We start from the raw sequence: 18436 nt of genomic DNA on the forward strand, positions 1-18436 counted from the left end.
CCCGGCCTCACCCTACTAGAACAGTCTGCAGCACCCGGCCTCACCCTACTAGAACAGTCTGCAGCACCCGGCTTTACCCTACTAGAACAGTCTGCAGCACCCGGCCTTACCCTACTAGAACAGTCTGCAGCACCCGGCCTCACCCTGCTAGAACAGTCTGCAGCACCCGGCCTCACCCTGCTAGAACAGTCTGCAGCACCCGGCCTTACCCTACTAGAACAGTCTGCAGCACCCGGCCTCACCCTGCTAGAACAGTCTGCAGCACCCGGCCTTACCCTACTAGAACAGTCTGCAGCACCCGGCCTTACCCTACTAGAACAGTCTGCAGCACCCGGCCTCACCCTACTAGAACAGTCTGCAGCACCCGGCCTTACCCTACTAGAACAGTCTGCAGCACCCGGCCTCACCCTACTAGAACAGTCTGCAGCACCCGGCCTCACCCTACTAGAACAGTCTGCAGCACCCGGCCTCACCCTACTAGAACAGTCTACAGCACCCGGCCTCACCCTACTAGAACAGTCTGCAGCACCCGGCCTCACCCTACTAGAACAGTCTACAGCACCCGGCCTCACCCTACTAGAACAGTCTGCAGCACCCGGCCTCACCCTACTAGAACAGTCTGCAGCACCCGGCCTCACCCTACTAGACCAGTCTGCAGCACCCGGCCTCACCCTACTAGAACAGTCTGCAGCACCCGGCCTCACCCTACTAGACCAGTCTGCAGCACCCGGCCTCACCCTACTAGAACAGTCTGCAGCACCCGGCCTCACCCTGCTAGAACAGTCTGCAGCACCAGGCCTCACCCTACTAGAACAGTCTGCAGCACCCGGCCTCACCCTACTAGACCAGTCTACAGCACCCGGCCTCACCCTACTAGAACAGTCTGCAGCACCCGGCCTCACCCTACTAGAACAGTCTACAGCACCCGGCCTCACCCTACTAGAACAGTCTGCAGCACCCGGCCTCACCCTACTAGAACAGTCTGCAGCACCCGGCCTCACCCTACTAGACCAGTCTGCAGCACCCGGCCTCACCCTACTAGAACAGTCTGCAGCACCCGGCCTCACCCTACTAGAACAGTCTGCAGCACCAGGCCTCACCCTACTAGAACAGTCTGCAGCACCCGGCCTCACCCTACTAGAACAGTCTGCAGCACCCGGCCTCACCCTACTAGAACAGTCTGCAGCACCAGGCCTCACCCTACTAGAACAGTCTGCAGCACCCGGCCTCACCCTACTAGAACAGTCTACAGCACCCGGCCTCACCCTACTAGAATCTGAGGTCAAATGTCTACTGTTTGCTGATGATCTGGTGCTTCTGTCCCCAACCAAGGAGGGCCTACGGCAACACCCAGATCTTCTGCACAGATTATGTAGAAAAAAGTCCAGTTGCCAGGACCACAAATACAAATTCCATCTAGACACCGTTGCCCTAGAGCACACAAAAAAACGATACAATATTCGGCCTAAACATCAGCGCCACAGGTAACTTCCACAAAGCTGTGAACGATCTGAGTGACAAGGCAAGAAGGGCCTTCTATGCCATCAAAAGGAACATAAATTTGACATACCAATTAGGATCTGGCAAAAAATACTTGACTCAGTTATAGAACCCAATGCCCTTTATGGTTGTGAGGTCTGGGGTCTACTCACCAACCAAGAATTCACAAAATGGGACAAACACCCAAAAATATCCTCCGTGTACAACGTAAACCACCAAATAATGCAGAGCAGAATTAAGCACATAACCGCTAATTATCAAAATCCAGAAAAGAGCCGTTAAATTCTACAACCACCTAAAAGGAAGTGATTCCCAAACCTTCCATAACAAAGCCATCACCTACAGAGAGATGAACCTGGAGAAGAGTCCCCTAAGCAAGCTGGTCCTGAGGCTCTGTTCACAAACACAAACAGACCCCACAGAGCCCCAGGACAGCAACACAATTAGACCCAACCAAATCATGAGAAAACAAAAAGATAATTACTTGACATTTTGGAAAGACTTAACAAAAAAACTGACCAAACTAGAATGCTATTTGTCCCTAAACAGAGAGTACACAGTGGCAGAATACCTGACCACTGTGACTGACCCAAACTTAAGGAAATCTTTGACTATGTACAGACTCAGTGAGCAGAGCCTTGCTATTGAGAAAGGCCGCCGTAGGCAGACATGGCTCTCAAGAGAAGACAGGCTATGTGCACACTGCCCACAAAATGAGGTGGAAACTGAGCTGCACTTCCTAACCTCCTGCCAAATGTATGACCATATTAGAGACACATATTTCTCTCAGATTACACAGACCCACAAAAAAACTCATTAAAAAAACAAACCAAAATTTGATAAACTCCCATATCTACTGGGTGAAATACCACCGTGTGCCATCACAGCAGTAAGATGTGTGACCTGTTGCCACAAGAAAAGGGCAACCAGTGAAGAACAAACACCATTGTAAATACAACCCATATTTATGCTTATTTATGTTCCCTTTTGTACTTTAACTGTTTGCACATCGCTACAACACTGTAAATATACATAATATGACATTTGAAATGTCTTTATTATTTTGGAACTTCTGTGAGTGTAATGTTTACTGTTAATTTTTATTGTTTATTTCACTTTTGTATATTATCTACTTAACTTGCTTTGGCAATGTTAACATATGTTTCCCATGCCAATAAAGCCCCTTGAGAGAGAGAAATAGAGAGAGAGAGAGAGACACACACAGAGAGAGACACAGAGAGAGACAGAGAGAGACACAGAGAGAGACACAGAGAAAGACACGGAGGAGAGAGAGAGAGAGAGAGAGAGAGAGAGACACACACACAGAGAGAGACACGGAGAGAGAGACACGGAGAGAGGAGACAGAAAAAGAGAGAGAGGAGAGAGAGACACGGAGAGAGGAGACAGAAAAAGAGAAAGACAGAGGGAAAGACAGAGGAGACACAGAAAGAGGGACAGCGAGAGAGGGGGAGAACATTAGGCCAAACAAAAAGCTCACCATAAAGAGGATGGAGGAGATGTTGATGAGGTATCCAGGCAGACGGTCCCTCCAGGTCAGATTCTCCACACCTGTCTGGGTTAGACGTTAGAGACACATTAAGAGCACAAGCACATGTAGATTGCCATTAGAGACCAATATAGACAAGATATGACTAGTAGACCAGTAAAGAACAGAGACCAGTAGAGACCAGTAGAGACCAGTAAAGCTCAATATAGACCAGTAGAAGCCAACAGAAGCCAATATAGACCAGTAGAAGCCAACAGAAGCCAATATAGACCAGTAGAAGCCAACAGAAGCCAACTGAAACCAAAATAGACCAGAAGACACAAGTAAAGATCAAGAAAGACCAGGACTGCTGTTTGGCTACTAACTAATGTTTCTCTGAGACAGGACTGCTGTTTGGCTACTAACTAATGTTCCTTTGGGACAGGACTGATGTATGTTCCACTGAGACTGGACTGCTGTATGTTCCTCTGAGACAGGACTGCTGTTTGGCTACTAACTAATGTTTCTCTGAGACAGGACTGCTGTTTGGCTACTAACTAATGTTCCTTTGGGACAGGACTGCTGTATGTTCCTCTGAGACAGGACTGCTGTATGTTCCTCTGAGACAGGACTGCTGTATGTTCCTCTGAGACAGGACTGCTGTATGTTCCTCTGAGACAGGACTGCTGTATGTTCCTCTGAGACAGGACTGCTGTATGTTCCACTGAGACAGGACTGCTGTATGTTCCTCTGAGACAGGACTGCTGTTTGACCACTAACTAATGTTCCTCTGAGACAGGACTGCTGTATGTTCCTCTGAGACAGGACTGCTGTTTGACCACTAACTAATGTTCCACTGAGACAGGACTGCTGTTTGACCACTAACTAATGTTCCTCTGAGACAGGACTGCTGTATGTTCCACTGAGACAGGACTGCTGAATGTTCCACTGAGACAGGACTGCTGTATGTTCCACTGAGACAGGACTGCTGTATGTTCCTCTGAGACAGGACTGCTGTATGTTCCACTGAGACAGGACTGCTGTATGTTCCTCTGAGACAGGACTGCTGTATGTTCCACTGAGACAGGACTGCTGAATGTTCCACTGAGACAGGACTGCTGTATGTTCCACTGAGACAGGACTGCTGTATGTTCCACTGAGACAGGACTGCTGTATGTTCCACTGAGACAGGACTGCTGTATGTTCCTCTGAGACAGGACTGCTGTATGTTCCACTGAGACAGGACTGCTGTATGTTCCACTGAGACAGGACTGCTGTATGTTCCACTGAGACAGGACTGCTGTATGTTCCACTGAGACAGGACTGCTGTATGTTCCTCTGAGACAGGACTGCTGTATGTTCCACTGAGACAGGACTGCTGAATGTTCCACTGAGACAGGACTGCTGTATGTTCCACTGAGACAGGACTGCTGTATGTTCCTCTGAGACAGGACTGCTGTATGTTCCTCTGAGACAGGACTGCTGTATGTTCCTCTGAGACAGGACTGCTGTATGTTCCTCTGAGACAGGACTGCTGTATGTTCCACTGAGACAGGACTGCTGTTTGACCACTAACTAATGTTCCACTGAGACAGGACTGCTGTTTGACCACTAACTAATGTTCCTCTGAGACAGGACTGCTGTATGTTCCACTGAGACAGGACTGCTGAATGTTCCACTGAGACAGGACTGCTGTATGTTCCACTGAGACAGGACTGCTGTATGTTCCTCTGAGACAGGACTGCTGTATGTTCCTCTGAGACAGGACTGCTGTATGTTCCTCTGAGACAGGACTGCTGTATGTTCCACTGAGACAGGACTGCTGAATGTTCCACTGAGACAGGACTGCTGTATGTTCCACTGAGACAGGACTGCTGTATGTTCCACTGAGACAGGACTGCTGTATGTTCCACTGAGACAGGACTGCTGTATGTTCCTCTGAGACAGGACTGCTGTATGTTCCACTGAGACAGGACTGCTGTATGTTCCACTGAGACAGGACTGCTGTATGTTCCACTGAGACAGGACTGCTGTATGTTCCACTGAGACAGGACTGCTGTATGTTCCTCTGAGACAGGACTGCTGTATGTTCCACTGAGACAGGACTGCTGAATGTTCCACTGAGACAGGACTGCTGTATGTTCCACTGAGACAGGACTGCTGTATGTTCCTCTGAGACAGGACTGCTGTATGTTCCTCTGAGACAGGACTGCTGTATGTTCCTCTGAGACAGGACTGCTGTATGTTCCTCTGAGACAGGACTGCTGTATGTTCCACTGAGACAGGACTGCTGAATGTTCCTCTGAGACAGGACTGCTGTATGTTCCACTGAGACAGGACTGCTGTATGTTCCACTGAGACAGGACTGCTGTATGTTCCACTGAGACAGGACTGCTGTATGTTCCTCTGAGACAGGACTGCTGTATGTTCCACTGAGACAAGACTGCTGTATGTTCCACTGAGACAGGACTGCTGTTTGACCACTAACTAATGTTCCTCTGAGACAGGACTGCTGTATGTTCCTCTGAGACAGGACTGCTGTATGTTCCACTGAGACAGGACTGCTGTACGTTCCACTGAGACAGGACTGCTGTATGTTCCACTGAGACAGGACTGCTGTATGTTCCACTGAGACAGGACTGCTGTATGTTCCTCTGAGACAGGACTGCTGTATGTTCCACTGAGACAGGACTGCTGTATGTTCCTCTGAGACAGGACTGCTGTATGTTCCACTGAGACAGGACTGCTGTATGTTCCTCTGAGACAGGACTGCTGTTTGGCCACTAACTAATGTTCCTCTGAGACAGGACTGCTGTTTGACCACTAACTAATGTTCCTCTGAGACAGGACTGCTGTATGTTCCACTGAGACAGGACTGCTGTATGTTCCTCTGAGACAGGACTGCTGTACGTTCCACTGAGACAGGACTGCTGTATGTTCCTCTGAGACAGGACTGCTGTATGTTCCTCTGAGACAGGACTGCTGTATGTTCCACTGAGACAGGACTGCTGTATGTTCCACTGAGACAGGACTGCTGTATGTTCCTCTGAGACAGGACTGCTGTATGTTCCACTGAGCCAGAACTGCTGTATGTTCCTCTGAGACAGGACTGCTGTATGTTCCACTGAGACAGGACTGCTGTACGTTCCACTGAGACAGGACTGCTGTATGTTCCTCTGAGACAGGACTGCTGTATGTTCCACTGAGACAGGACTGCTGTATGTTCCTCTGAGACAGGACTGCTGTACGTTCCACTGAGACAGGACTGCTGTTTGACCACTAACTAATGTTCCACTGAGACAGGACTGCTGTTTGACCTCTGACCCTAACCGTTGATAGTGATTACTGCATTGTTGGGTTTGGAGCTGGCAGAAAGCCCTTTCCCAGTACTTGTGACATTACAAGTGACTGTAGATCTCCCAGTGATACAACACGTTGTGAGATCATAAGGTGGACAACAGCACCACCTAGCACCCACACACCACCTAGCACCCACACAGCCCCACCTAGCACCCACACAGCCCCACCTAGCACCCACACAGCCCCACCTAGCACCCACACAGCCCCACCTAGCACCCACACACCACCTAGCACCCACACAGCACCACCTAGCACCCACACAGCCCCACCTAGCACCTCCTCCTCCAGTCCCCTCCTCTCCCCATCTCTCACCTCTCCTCCCCTCCTCACCTCTCACCTCGTCTCCTCCCCTCACCTCCCCCCCTCCCCCTCTCGTCTCCTCCCCTCACCCCACCACCTCCCCCATCTCTCGTCCCCCCCCCCCACCTCTCCCCTTGACACTAGTAAAAGTGCTGGCAGTAACACAGGAGATGAGTGTCCATATAACTTAACGTAGCAGGCCTTTCATTCTGGTCCTGTCTGGGTGGTTCTCTTCTGCACTGTTCAACCAATCCATGTGGAGGAGTTAAGCTGGAATATCCGCTTGTTAACGTCCAAAAGAGGAAGTTGCATCACAGACTCTCTTTCCATTTCCCCTGGAAACTGGATGCATCCGGTTTGTAGCACCCTTGCTGAGGGTGGTAACCATGGTAACCACGTGGTCTTGAACCGAGATGAACCCGAGGAGACACACCATAAGGTCAGGACTCTCTCCTGACACCACCACATCCCTGGCAGAGTGCGTCACACACACTCCTCCTCCCTGCAGGACACTAAGCCCTTTGGGAAATTACTGTCATGGGATTTCCTCTGGGCCATATGTCACCTCACACACACACACACACCCCTTTGTATCCAGAGCAGGAAGTAACAGAGTACGTGTCCCACAAGGCACCTAGTGGCAATGTTCTGCCATCTAGTCGGAGCAACATCAGGCAGAAGAGGAAGTCAGACAGGGATAAGAGCCAATAAAACACGGCAGCCCCCCTCTGCAGGCCATATAGAGAGTTAGTCAATCCATGTTTCTGTTTCAGTCTGTAAGCTGCAGCCACACAGCCTCTCCTCAGCCACACAGCCTCTCCTCAGCCACACAGCCTCTCCTCAGCCACACAGCCTCTCCTCAGCCACACAGCCTCTCCTCAGCCACACAGCCTCTCCTCAGCCACACAGCCTCTCCTCAGTCTGTAAGCTCAAGCCACACAGCCTCTCCACAGTTCAGCCCCACAGTCTCTCCTCAGCCACACAGCCTCTCCTCAGTCTGTAAGCTCACAGCCCTTCAGCCACACAGCCTCTCCTCAGCCACACAGCCTCTCCTCAGCCACACAGCCTCTCCTCAGCCACACAGCCTCTCCTCCTTGGACATGATAAACAAAGGAAAGAGGAATCTGGGACAGGAGAGCTAAAACTGTCTGATATTCTGAAGTGCTGCTGCTCGCTAACCTAGCTGCTGCTCGCTAACCTAGCTGCTGCTCGCTAACCTAGCTGCTGCTCGCTAACCTAGCTGCTGCTCGCTAACCTAACTGCTGCTCGCTAACCTAGCTGCTGCTCGCTAACCTAGCTGCTGCTCGCTAACCTAGCTGCTGCTCGCTAACCTAGCTGCTGCTCGCTAACCTAGCTGCTGCTCGCTAACCTAGCTGCTGCTCGCTAACCTAGCTGCTGCTCGCTAACCTAGCTGCTGCTCGCTAACCTAGCTGCTGCTCGCTAACCTAGCTGCTGCTCGCTAACCTAGCTGCTGCTCGCTAACCTAACTGCTGCTCGCTAACCTAACTGCTGCTCGCTAACCTAACAGCTGCTCGCTAACCTAACTGCTGCTCGCTAACCTAACTGCTGCTCGCTAACCTAACTGCTGCTCGCTAACCTAACTGCTGCTCGCTAACCTAACTGCTGCTCGCTAATTGCTGCTCAAATAGAGAGTTCCTGAGAGTCTGCCTGTCTGTCTGTTCAGAAGCAAGAGGAGAGGGGAGAGGATGAGGAGAAGGAGGAGCAGGAGGAGGAAGAGAAGCAGGCAGAGGAGAAGAAGAGGAGCATGCAGAGGAGAAGAAGAGGAGCAGGAGGAGAAGAGGATCAGGAGGAGAAGAGGAGTGTTACCGGTGTCCCAGTGTTCATAGCAGACAGTAACCTCTGTCTCCACCTGTCTTTCCCCGCCGTCACGTCCTCCTCCCGCTGCACAGGCTGCAACACAGAGCATGGCTGAACACAGGACACAAACACAGCCGACACACATGCCTTCCCACCCTCCAACCACATCCCTCCAGCCAACAGTGGTTAGGATCATGGTATGATGGTAACATCCCAGTATGTTGAATCAGCACAATGTGTTGATGTGAAGACATGAGGCTGCTCCAACAGGCCTGGAGAGACAGACAGCGGCTCTGCATGGGGCTGCTCCAACAGGCCTGGAGAGACAGACAGCGGCTCTGCATGGGGCAGCTCCAACAGGCCTGGAGAGACAGACAGCGGCTCTGCATGGGGCTGCTCCAACAGGCCTGGAGAGACAGACAGCGGCTCTGCATGGGGCTGCTCCAACAGGCCTGGAGAGACAGACAGCGGCTCTGCATGGGGCTGCTCCAACAGGCCTGGAGAGACAGACAGGGGCTCTGCATGGGGCTGCTCCAACAGGCCTGGAGAGACAGACAGCGGCTCTGCATGGGGCAGCTCCAACAGGCCTGGAGAGACAGACAGCGGCTCTGCATGGGGCTGCTCCAACAGGCCTGGAGAGACAGACAGCGGCTCTGCATGGGGCTGCTCCAACAGGCCTGGAGAGACAGACAGCGGCTCTGCATGGGGCAGCTCCAACAGGCCTGGAGAGACAGACAGCGGCTCTGCATGGGGCTGCTCCAACAGGCCTGGAGAGACAGACAGGGGCTCTGCATGGGGCTGCTCCAACAGGCCTGGAGAGACAGACAGCGGCTCTGCATGGGGCTGCTCCAACAGGCCTGGAGAGACAGACAGGGGCTCTGCATGGGGCAGCTCCAACAGGCCTGGAGAGACAGACAGGGGCTCTGCATGGGGCAGCTCCAACAGGCATGGAGAGACAGACAGCGGCTCTGCATGGGGCTGCTCCAACAGGCCTGTTTGTGCATTAGAACCCACAGCTGGTGTTTGTGCATTATAACCCACAGCTGGTGTTTGTACATTATAACCCACAGCTGGTGTTTGTACATTATAACCCACAGCTGGTGTTTGTACATTATAACCCACAGCTGGTGTTTGTATATTATAACCCACAGCTGGTGTTTGTACATCAGAACCCACAGCTGGTGTTTGTGCATTAGAACCCACAGCTGGTGTTTGTGCATTAGAACCCACAGCTGGTGTTTGTGCATTAGAACCCACAGCTGGTGTTTGTACATTAGAACCCACAGCTGGTGTTTGTACGTTAGAACCCACAGCTGGTGTTTGTACGTTAGAACCCACAGCTGGTGTTTGTACATTAGAACCCACAGCTGGTGTTTGTACATTAGAACCCACAGCTGGTGTTTGTGCATTAGAACCCACAGCTGGTGTTTGTGCATTAGAACCCACAGCTGGTGTTTGTACATTAGAACCCACAGCTGGTGTTTGTACATTAGAACCCACAGCTGGTGTTTGTGCATTATAACCCACAGCTGGTGTTTGTACATTATAACCCACAGCTGGTGTTTGTACATTATAACCCACAGCTGGTGTTTGTATATTATAACCCACAGCTGGTGTTTGTACATCAGAACCCACAGCTGGTGTTTGTGCATTAGAACCCACAGCTGGTGTTTGTGCATTAGAACCCACAGCTGGTGTTTGTGCATTAGAACCCACAGCTGGTGTTTGTGCATTAGAACCCACAGCTGGTGTTTGTACATTAGAACCCACAGCTGGTGTTTGTACGTTAGAACCCACAGCTGGTGTTTGTACGTTAGAACCCACAGCTGGTGTTTGTACATTAGAACCCACAGCTGGTGTTTGTACATTAGAACCCACAGCTGGTGTTTGTGCATTAGAACCCACAGCTGGTGTTTGTGCATTAGAACCCACAGCTGGTGTTTGTACATTAGAACCCACAGCTGGTGTTTGTACATTAGAACCCACAGCTGGTGTTTGTACATTAGAACCCACAGCTGGTGCTTGTACATTAGAACCCACAGCTGGTGTTTGTACATTAGAACCCACAGCTGGTGTTTGTACATTAGAACCCACAGCTGGTGCTTGTACATTAGAACCCACAGCTGGTGTTTGTACATTAGAACCCACAGCCGGTGTTTGTACATTAGAACCCACAGCCGGTGTTTGTACATTAGAACCCACAGCCGGTGTTTGTACATTAGAACCCACAGCCGGTGTTTGTACATTAGAACCCACAGCCGGTGTTTGTACATTAGAACCCACAGCCGGTGTTTGTACATTAGAACCCACAGCCGGTGTTTGTACATCAGAACCCACAGCCGGTGTTTGTACATCAGAACCCACAGCCAGTGTTTGTACATCAGAACCCACAGCCGGTGTTTGTACATCAGAACCCACAGCCGGTGTTTGTACATCAGAACCCACAGCCGGTGTTTGTACATCAGAACCCACAGCTGGTGTTTGTACATTAGAACCCACAGCTGGTGTTTGTACATTAGAACCCACAGCTGGTGTTTGTACATTAGAACCCACAGTTGGTGTTTGTACATTAGAACCCACAGCTGGTGTTTGTACATTAGAACCCACAAAGGGTGTTTGTACATTAGAACCCACAAAGGGTGTTTGTACATTAGAACCCACAAAGGGTGTTTGTACATAGCAACAGATCAAACACCAGTTGAGGGTTTTAAATCCGGAGGGGAGTAACATATTAAATCCAGAGGGGAGTAACATATTAAATCCAGAGGGGAGTAACATATTAAATCCGGAGGGGAGTAACATATTAAATCCGGAGGGGAGTAACATATTAAATCCAGAGGGGAGTAACATATTAAATCCGGAGGGGAGTAACATATTAAATCCAGAGGGGAGTAACATATTAAATCCGGAGGGGAGTAACATATTAAATCCGGAGGGGAGTAACATATTAAATCCGGAGGGGAGTAACATATTAAATCCAGAGGGGAGTAACATATTAAATCCGGAGGGGAGTAACATATTAAATCCAGAGGGGAGTAACATATTAAATCCAGAGGGGAGTAACATATTAAATCCTGAGGGGAGTAACATATTAAATCTGGAGGGGAGTAACATATTAAATCCAGAGGGGAGTAACATATTAAATCCGGAGGGGAGTAACATATTAAATCCTGAGGGGAGTAACATATTAAATCCAGAGGGGAGTAACATATTAAATCCGGAGGGGAGTAACATATTAAATCCGGAGGGGAGTAAAATATTAAATCCGGAGGGGAGTAACATATTAAATCCAGAGGGGAGTAACATATTAAATCCGGAGGGGAGTAACATATTAAATCCTGAGGGGAGTAACATATTAAATCTGGAGGAGAGTAACATATTAAATCCTGAGGGGAGTAACATATTAAATCCAGAGGGGAGTAACATATTAAATCCAGAGGGGAGTAACATATTAAATCCGGAGGGGAGTAACATATTAAATCCGGAGGGGAGTAACATATTAAATCCGGAGGGGAGTAACATATTAAATCCGGAGGGGAGTAACATATTAAATCCGGAGGGGAGTAACATATTAAATCCAGAGGGGAGTAACATATTAAATCCAGAGGGGAGTAACATATTAAATCCGGAGGGGAGTAACATATTAAATCCTGAGGGGAGTAACATATTAAATCCGGAGGGGAGTAACATATTAAATCCTGAGGGGAGTAACATATTAAATCCTGAGGGGAGTAACATATTAAATCCAGAGGGGAGTAACATATTAAATCCGGAGGGGAGTAACATATTAAATCCGGAGGGGAGTAAAATATTAAATCCGGAGGGGAGTAACATATTAAATCCGGAGGGGAGTAACATATTAAATCTGGAGGGGAGTAACATATTAAATCCAGAGGGGAGTAACATATTAAATCCGGAGGGGAGTAAAATATTAAATCCGGAGGGGAGTAACATATTAAATCCGGAGGGGAGTAACATATTAAATCTGGAGGGGAGTAACATATTAAATCCAGAGGGGAGTAACATATTAAATCCGGAGGGGAGTAACATATTAAATCCAGAGGGGAGTAACATATTAAATCCAGAGGGGAGTAACATATTAAATCCAGAGGGGAGTAACATATTAAATCCGGAGGGGAGTAACATATTAAATCCAGAGGGGAGTAACATATTAAATCCAGAGGGGAGTAACATATATCCCCACCTCAATCTTCTTCTTCTTCTTCTTTTTCTCATTCTTCTTCTCCTTGTTCCTCATCATCTGTCTCTTCTGGAGCAGGACGGTTTCATACTTGGGCCTCGGGTGGTCCTGGGGAGAGAGAGATCTGTTGATTTAGTCTGATGGTCAGAGTCAGTGATGAGGACCTGGACTGGTATCAGTTGGAGTGGAGTATAGTAACCATTAAGGAGTGGAGTATAGTAACCATTAAGGAGTGGAGTATAGTAACCATTAAGGAGTGGAGTATAGTAACCTGACCATTAAGGAGTGTAGTATAGTAACCCGACCAGTAAGGAGTGTAGTATAGTAACCATTAAGGAGTGTAGTATAGTAACCATTAAGGAGTGGAGTATAGTAACCATTAAGGAGTGGAGTATAGTAACCATTAAGGAGTGGAGTATAGTAACCTGACCATTAAGGAGTGTAGTATAGTAACCCGACCAGTAAGGAGTGTAGTATAGTAACCAGTAAGGAGTGGAGTATGGTAACCATTAAGGAGTGGAGTATAGTAACCCGACCAGTAAGGAGTGTAGTAACCTGCCCATTAAGGAGTGGAGTATAGTAACCATTAAGGAGTGTAGTATAGTAACCATTAAGGAGTGGAGTATAGTAACCATTAAGGGGTGGAGTATAGTAACCATTAAGGAGTGGAGTATAGTAACCATTATGGAGTGTAGTATAGTAACCATTAAGGAGTGGAGTATAGTAACCTGACCATTAAGGAGTGTAGTATAGTAACCCGACCAGTAAGGAGTGTAGTATAGTAACCAGTAAGGAGTGGAGTATGGTAACCATTAAGGAGTGGAGTATAGTAACCCGACCAGTAAGGAGTGTAGTATAGTAACCATTAAGGAGTGGAGTATAGTAACCTGACCATTAAGGAGTGTAGTATAGTAACCATTAAGGGGTGGAGTATAGTAACCATTAAGGAGTGTAGTATAGTAACCATTAAGGAGTGTAGTATATTAACCTGACCATTAAGGAGTGTAGTATAGTAACCATTAAGGAGTGGAGTACAGTAACCATTAAGGAGTGTAGTATAGTAACCTGACCATTAATGAGTGTAGTATAGTAACCTGCCCATTAAGGAGTGGAGTATAGTAACCTGCCCATTAAGGAGTGTAGTATAGTAACCATCAAGGAGTGTAGTAACCTGACCATTAAGGAGTGTAGTATAGTAACCATTAAGGAGTGTAGTAACCTGACCATTAAGGAGTGTAGTATAGTAACCATTAAGGAGTGTAGTATAGTAACCATTAAGGAGTGGAGTATAGTAACCATTATGGAGTGTAGTATAGTAACCATTAAGGAGTGGAGTATAGTAACCATTAAGGAGTGGAGTATAGTAACCTGACCATTAAGGAGTGTAGTATAGTAACCTGACCATTAAGGAGTGTAGTATAGTAACCTGACCATTAAGGAGTGGAGTATAGTAACCATTAAGGAGTGTACTATAGTAACCTGCCCATTAAGGAGTGGAGTATAGTAACCTGACCATTAAGGAGTGGAGTATAGTAACCATTAAGGAGTGTAGTATAGTAACCATTAAGGAGTGTAGTATAGTAACCATTAAGGAGTGTAGTATAGTAACCATTAAGGAGTGGAGTACAGTTTCCTGCCCATTAAGGAGTGGAGTATAGTAACCTGACCATTAAGGAGTGGAGTATAGTAACCTGACTATTAAGGAGTGGAGTATAGTAACCATTAAGGAGTGTAGTATAGTAACCTGACCATTAAGGAGTGTAGTATAGTAACCTGACTATTAAGGAGTGTAGTATAGTAACCATTAAGGAGTGTAGTATAGTAACCTGACCATTAAGGAGTGTAGTATAGTAACCTGACCATTAAGGAGTGGAGTATAGTAACCATTAAGGAGTGTAGTATAGTAACCATTAAGGAGTGGAGTATAGTAACCTGACCATTATGGAGTGTAGTATAGTAACCATTAAGGAGTGTAGTATAGTAACCATTAAGGAGTGTAGTATAGTAACCTGACCATTAAGGAGTGTAGTATAGTAACCCGACCATTAAGGAGTGGAGTACAGATCCATTAAGGAGTGTAGTATAGTAACCATTAAGGAGTGTAGTATAGTAACCATTAAGGAGTGTAGTATAGTAACCATTAAGGAGTGTAGTATAGTAACCATTAAGGAGTGTAGTATAGTAACCATTAAGGAGTGTAGTATAGTAACCATTAAGGAGTGTAGTATAGTAACCATTAAGGAGTGTAGTATAGTAACCTGACCATTAAGGAGTGGAGTATAGTAACCTGCCCATTGAGGTGTAGTATAGTAACCATTAAGGAGTGTAGTATAGTAACCATTAAGGAGTGTAGTATAGTAACCATTAAGGAGTGTAGTATAGTAACCATTAAGGAGTGTAGTATAGTAACCATTAAGGAGTGTAGTATAGTAACCATTAAGGAGTGTAGTATAGTAACCCGACCATTAAGGAGTGGAGTACAGTAACCATTAAGGAGTGGAGTAAAGTAACCATTAAGGAGTGTAGTATAGTAACCATTAAGGAGTGTAGTATAGTAACCATTAAGGAGTGTAGTATAGTAACCATTAAGGAGTGTAGTATAGTAACCATTAAGAAGTGTAGTATAGTAACCATTAAGGAGTGTAGTATAGTAACCATTAAGGAGTGTAGTATAGTAACCATTAAGGAGTGTAGTATAGTAACCTGACCATTAAGGAGTGGAGTATAGTAACCTGACCATTAAGGAGTGGAGTATAGTAACCTGACCATTAAGGAGTGGAGTATAGTAACCATGAAGGAGTGTAGTATAGTAACCATTAAGGAGTGTAGTATAGTAACCTGACCATTAAGGAGTGGAGTATAGTAACCTGACCATTAAGGAGTGGAGTATAGTAACCTGACTATTAAGGAGTGGAGTATAGTAACCATTAAGGAGTGTAGTATAGTAACCTGACCATTAAGGAGTGGAGTATAGTAACCATTAAGGAGTGTATTATAGTAACCATTAAGGAGTGTAGTATAGTAACCATTAAGGAGTGTAGTATAGTAACCATTAAGGAGTGGAGTACAGTTTCCTGCCCATTAAGGAGTGGAGTATAGTAACCTGACCATTAAGGAGTGGAGTATAGTAACCTGACTATTAAGGAGTGGAGTATAGTAACCATTAAGGAGTGTAGTATAGTAACCATTAAGGAGTGTAGTATAGTAACCTGACCATTAAGGAGTGTAGTATAGTAACCATTAAGGAGTGTAGTATAGTAACCATTAAGGAGTGGAGTATAGTAACCTGACCATTAAGGAGTGGAGTATAGTAACCTGACTATTAAGGAGTGTAGTATAGTAACCATTAAGGAGTGTAGTATAGTAACCTGACCATTAAGGAGTGTAGTATAGTAACCTGACCATTAAGTGGTCGAGTATAGTAACCATTAAGGAGTGTAGTATAGTAACCATTAAGGAGTGGAGTATAGTAACCTGACCATTATGGAGTGTAGTATAGTAACCATTAAGGAGTGGAGTATAGTAACCTGACCATTAAGGAGTGTAGTATAGTAACCTGACCATTAAGTGGTGGAGTATAGTAACCATTAAGGAGTGTAGTATAGTAACCATTAAGGAGTGGAGTATAGTAACCTGACCATTATGGAGTGTAGTATAGTAACCATTAAGGAGTGGAGAATAGTAACCTGACCATTAAGGAGTGTAGTATAGTAACCATTAAGGAGTGGAGTATAGTAACCATTAAGGAGTGGAGTATAGTAACCTGACCATTAAGGAGTGGAGTATAGTAACCTGACCATTAAGGAGTGTAGTATAGTAACCATTAAGGAGTGTAGTATAGTAACCTGACCATTAAGGAGTGTAGTATAGTAACCCGACCATTAAGGAGTGTAGTATAGTAACCATTAAGGAGTGTAGTATAGTAACCATTAAAGAGTGTAGTATAGTAACCATTAAGGAGTGTAGTATAGTAACCATTAAGGAGTGTAGTATAGTAACCATTAAGGAGTGTAGTATAGTAACCATTAAGGAGTGGAGTATAGTAACCATTAAGGAGTGTAGTATAGTAACCCGACCATTAAGGAGTGGAGTACAGTAACCATTAAGGAGTGCAGTATAGTAACCATTAAGGAGTGTAGTATAGTAACCATTAAGGAGTGTAGTATAGTAACCATTAAGGAGTGTAGTATAGTAACCATTAAGGAGTGTAGTATAGTAACCATTAATGAGTGTAGTATCGTAACCATTAAGGAGTGTAGTATAGTAACCATTAAGGAGTGTAGTATAGTAACCCGACCATTAAGGAGTGGAGTACAGTAACCATTAAGGAGTGTAGTATAGTAACCATTAAGGAGTGTAGTATAGTAACCATTAAGGAGTGTAGTATAGTAACCATTAAGGAGTGTAGTATAGTAACCATTAAGGAGTGTAGTATAGTAACCATTAAGGAGTGTAGTATAGTAACCATTAAGGAGTGTAGTATAGTAACCATTAAGGAGTGTAGTATAGTAACCATTAAGGAGTGGAGTATAGTAACCATTAAGGAGTGTAGTATAGTAACCCGACCATTAAGGAGTGGAGTACAGTAACCATTAAGGAGTGCAGTATAGTAACCATTAAGGAGTGTAGTATAGTAACCATTAAGGAGTGTAGTATAGTAACCATTAAGGAGTGTAGTATAGTAACCATTAAGGAGTGTAGTATAGTAACCATTAAGGAGTGTAGTATAGTAACCCGACCATTAAGGAGTGGAGTACAGTAACCATTAAGGAGTGTAGTATAGTAACCATTAAGGAGTGTAGTATAGTAACCATTAAGGAGTGTAGCATAGTAAACTGACCATTAAGGAGTGGAGTATAGTAACCATTAAGGAGTGTAGCATAGTAACCTGACCATTAAGGAGTGTAGTATAGTAACCTGCCCATTAAGGAGTGGAGTATAGTAACCTGCCCATTAAGGAGTGGAGTATAGTAACCTGACCATTAAGGAGTGGAGTATAGTAACCTGACCATTAAGGAGTGTAGTATAGTAACCATTAAGGAGTGTAGTATAGTAACCATTAAGGAGTGGAGTATAGTAACCTGACCATTAAGGAGTGGAGTATAGTAACCTGACTATTAAGGAGTGTAGTATAGTAACCATTAAGTAGTGTAGTATAGTAACCTGACCATTAAGTGGTGGAGTATAGTAACCATTAAGGAGTGTAGTATAGTAACCATTAAGGAGTGGAGTATAGTAACCTGACCATTATGGAGTGTAGTATAGTAACCATTAAGGAGTGGAGTATAGTAACCTGACCATTAAGGAGTGTAGTATAGTAACCTGACCATTAAGTGGTGGAGTATAGTAACCATTAAGGAGTGTAGTATAGTAACCATTAAGGAGTGGAGTATAGTAACCTGACCATTATGGAGTGTAGTATAGTAACCATTAAGGAGTGGAGAATAGTAACCTGACCATTAAGGAGTGTAGTATAGTAACCATTAAGGAGTGTAGTATAGTAACCATTAAGGAGTGGAGTATAGTAACCTGACCATTATGGAGTGGAGTATAGTAACCTGACCATTAAGGAGTGTAGTATAGTAACCATTAAGGAGTGTAGTATAGTAACCTGACCATTAAGGAGTGTAGTATAGTAACCCGACCATTAAGGAGTGTAGTATAGTAACCATTAAGGAGTGTAGTATAGTAACCATTAAAGAGTGTAGTATAGTAACCATTAAGGAGTGTAGTATAGTAACCATTAAGGAGTGTAGTATAGTAACCATTAA

General features: G+C 45.8%; 1 protein-coding gene across 2 annotated transcripts in view; it reads right to left on the bottom strand.

Annotated features, from left to right (window-relative positions):
* ano2b (anoctamin 2b) overlaps window positions 1-18436 on the bottom strand; it is a 191303-nt gene that overhangs the window by 60533 nt on the left and 112334 nt on the right. For both annotated transcript variants that reach the window (XR_011666777.1, XM_071331598.1), the window contains 3 exons: window positions 12669-12773; window positions 8474-8557; window positions 2999-3073 (listed from right to left, as the gene is read on the bottom strand). Coding sequence is in view for 1 of the 2 variants with exons in the window: in XM_071331598.1 (XP_071187699.1) it covers window positions 2999-3073; window positions 8474-8557; window positions 12669-12773 (264 nt within the window). In the remaining variant the exon portion in view is untranslated. The remainder of the gene's footprint in view (window positions 1-2998; window positions 3074-8473; window positions 8558-12668; window positions 12774-18436) is intronic.

The sequence above is a fragment of the Salvelinus alpinus genome, chromosome 11, assembly GCF_045679555.1.
Source record: "Salvelinus alpinus chromosome 11, SLU_Salpinus.1, whole genome shotgun sequence".
Taxonomy (NCBI): domain Eukaryota; kingdom Metazoa; phylum Chordata; class Actinopteri; order Salmoniformes; family Salmonidae; genus Salvelinus; species Salvelinus alpinus.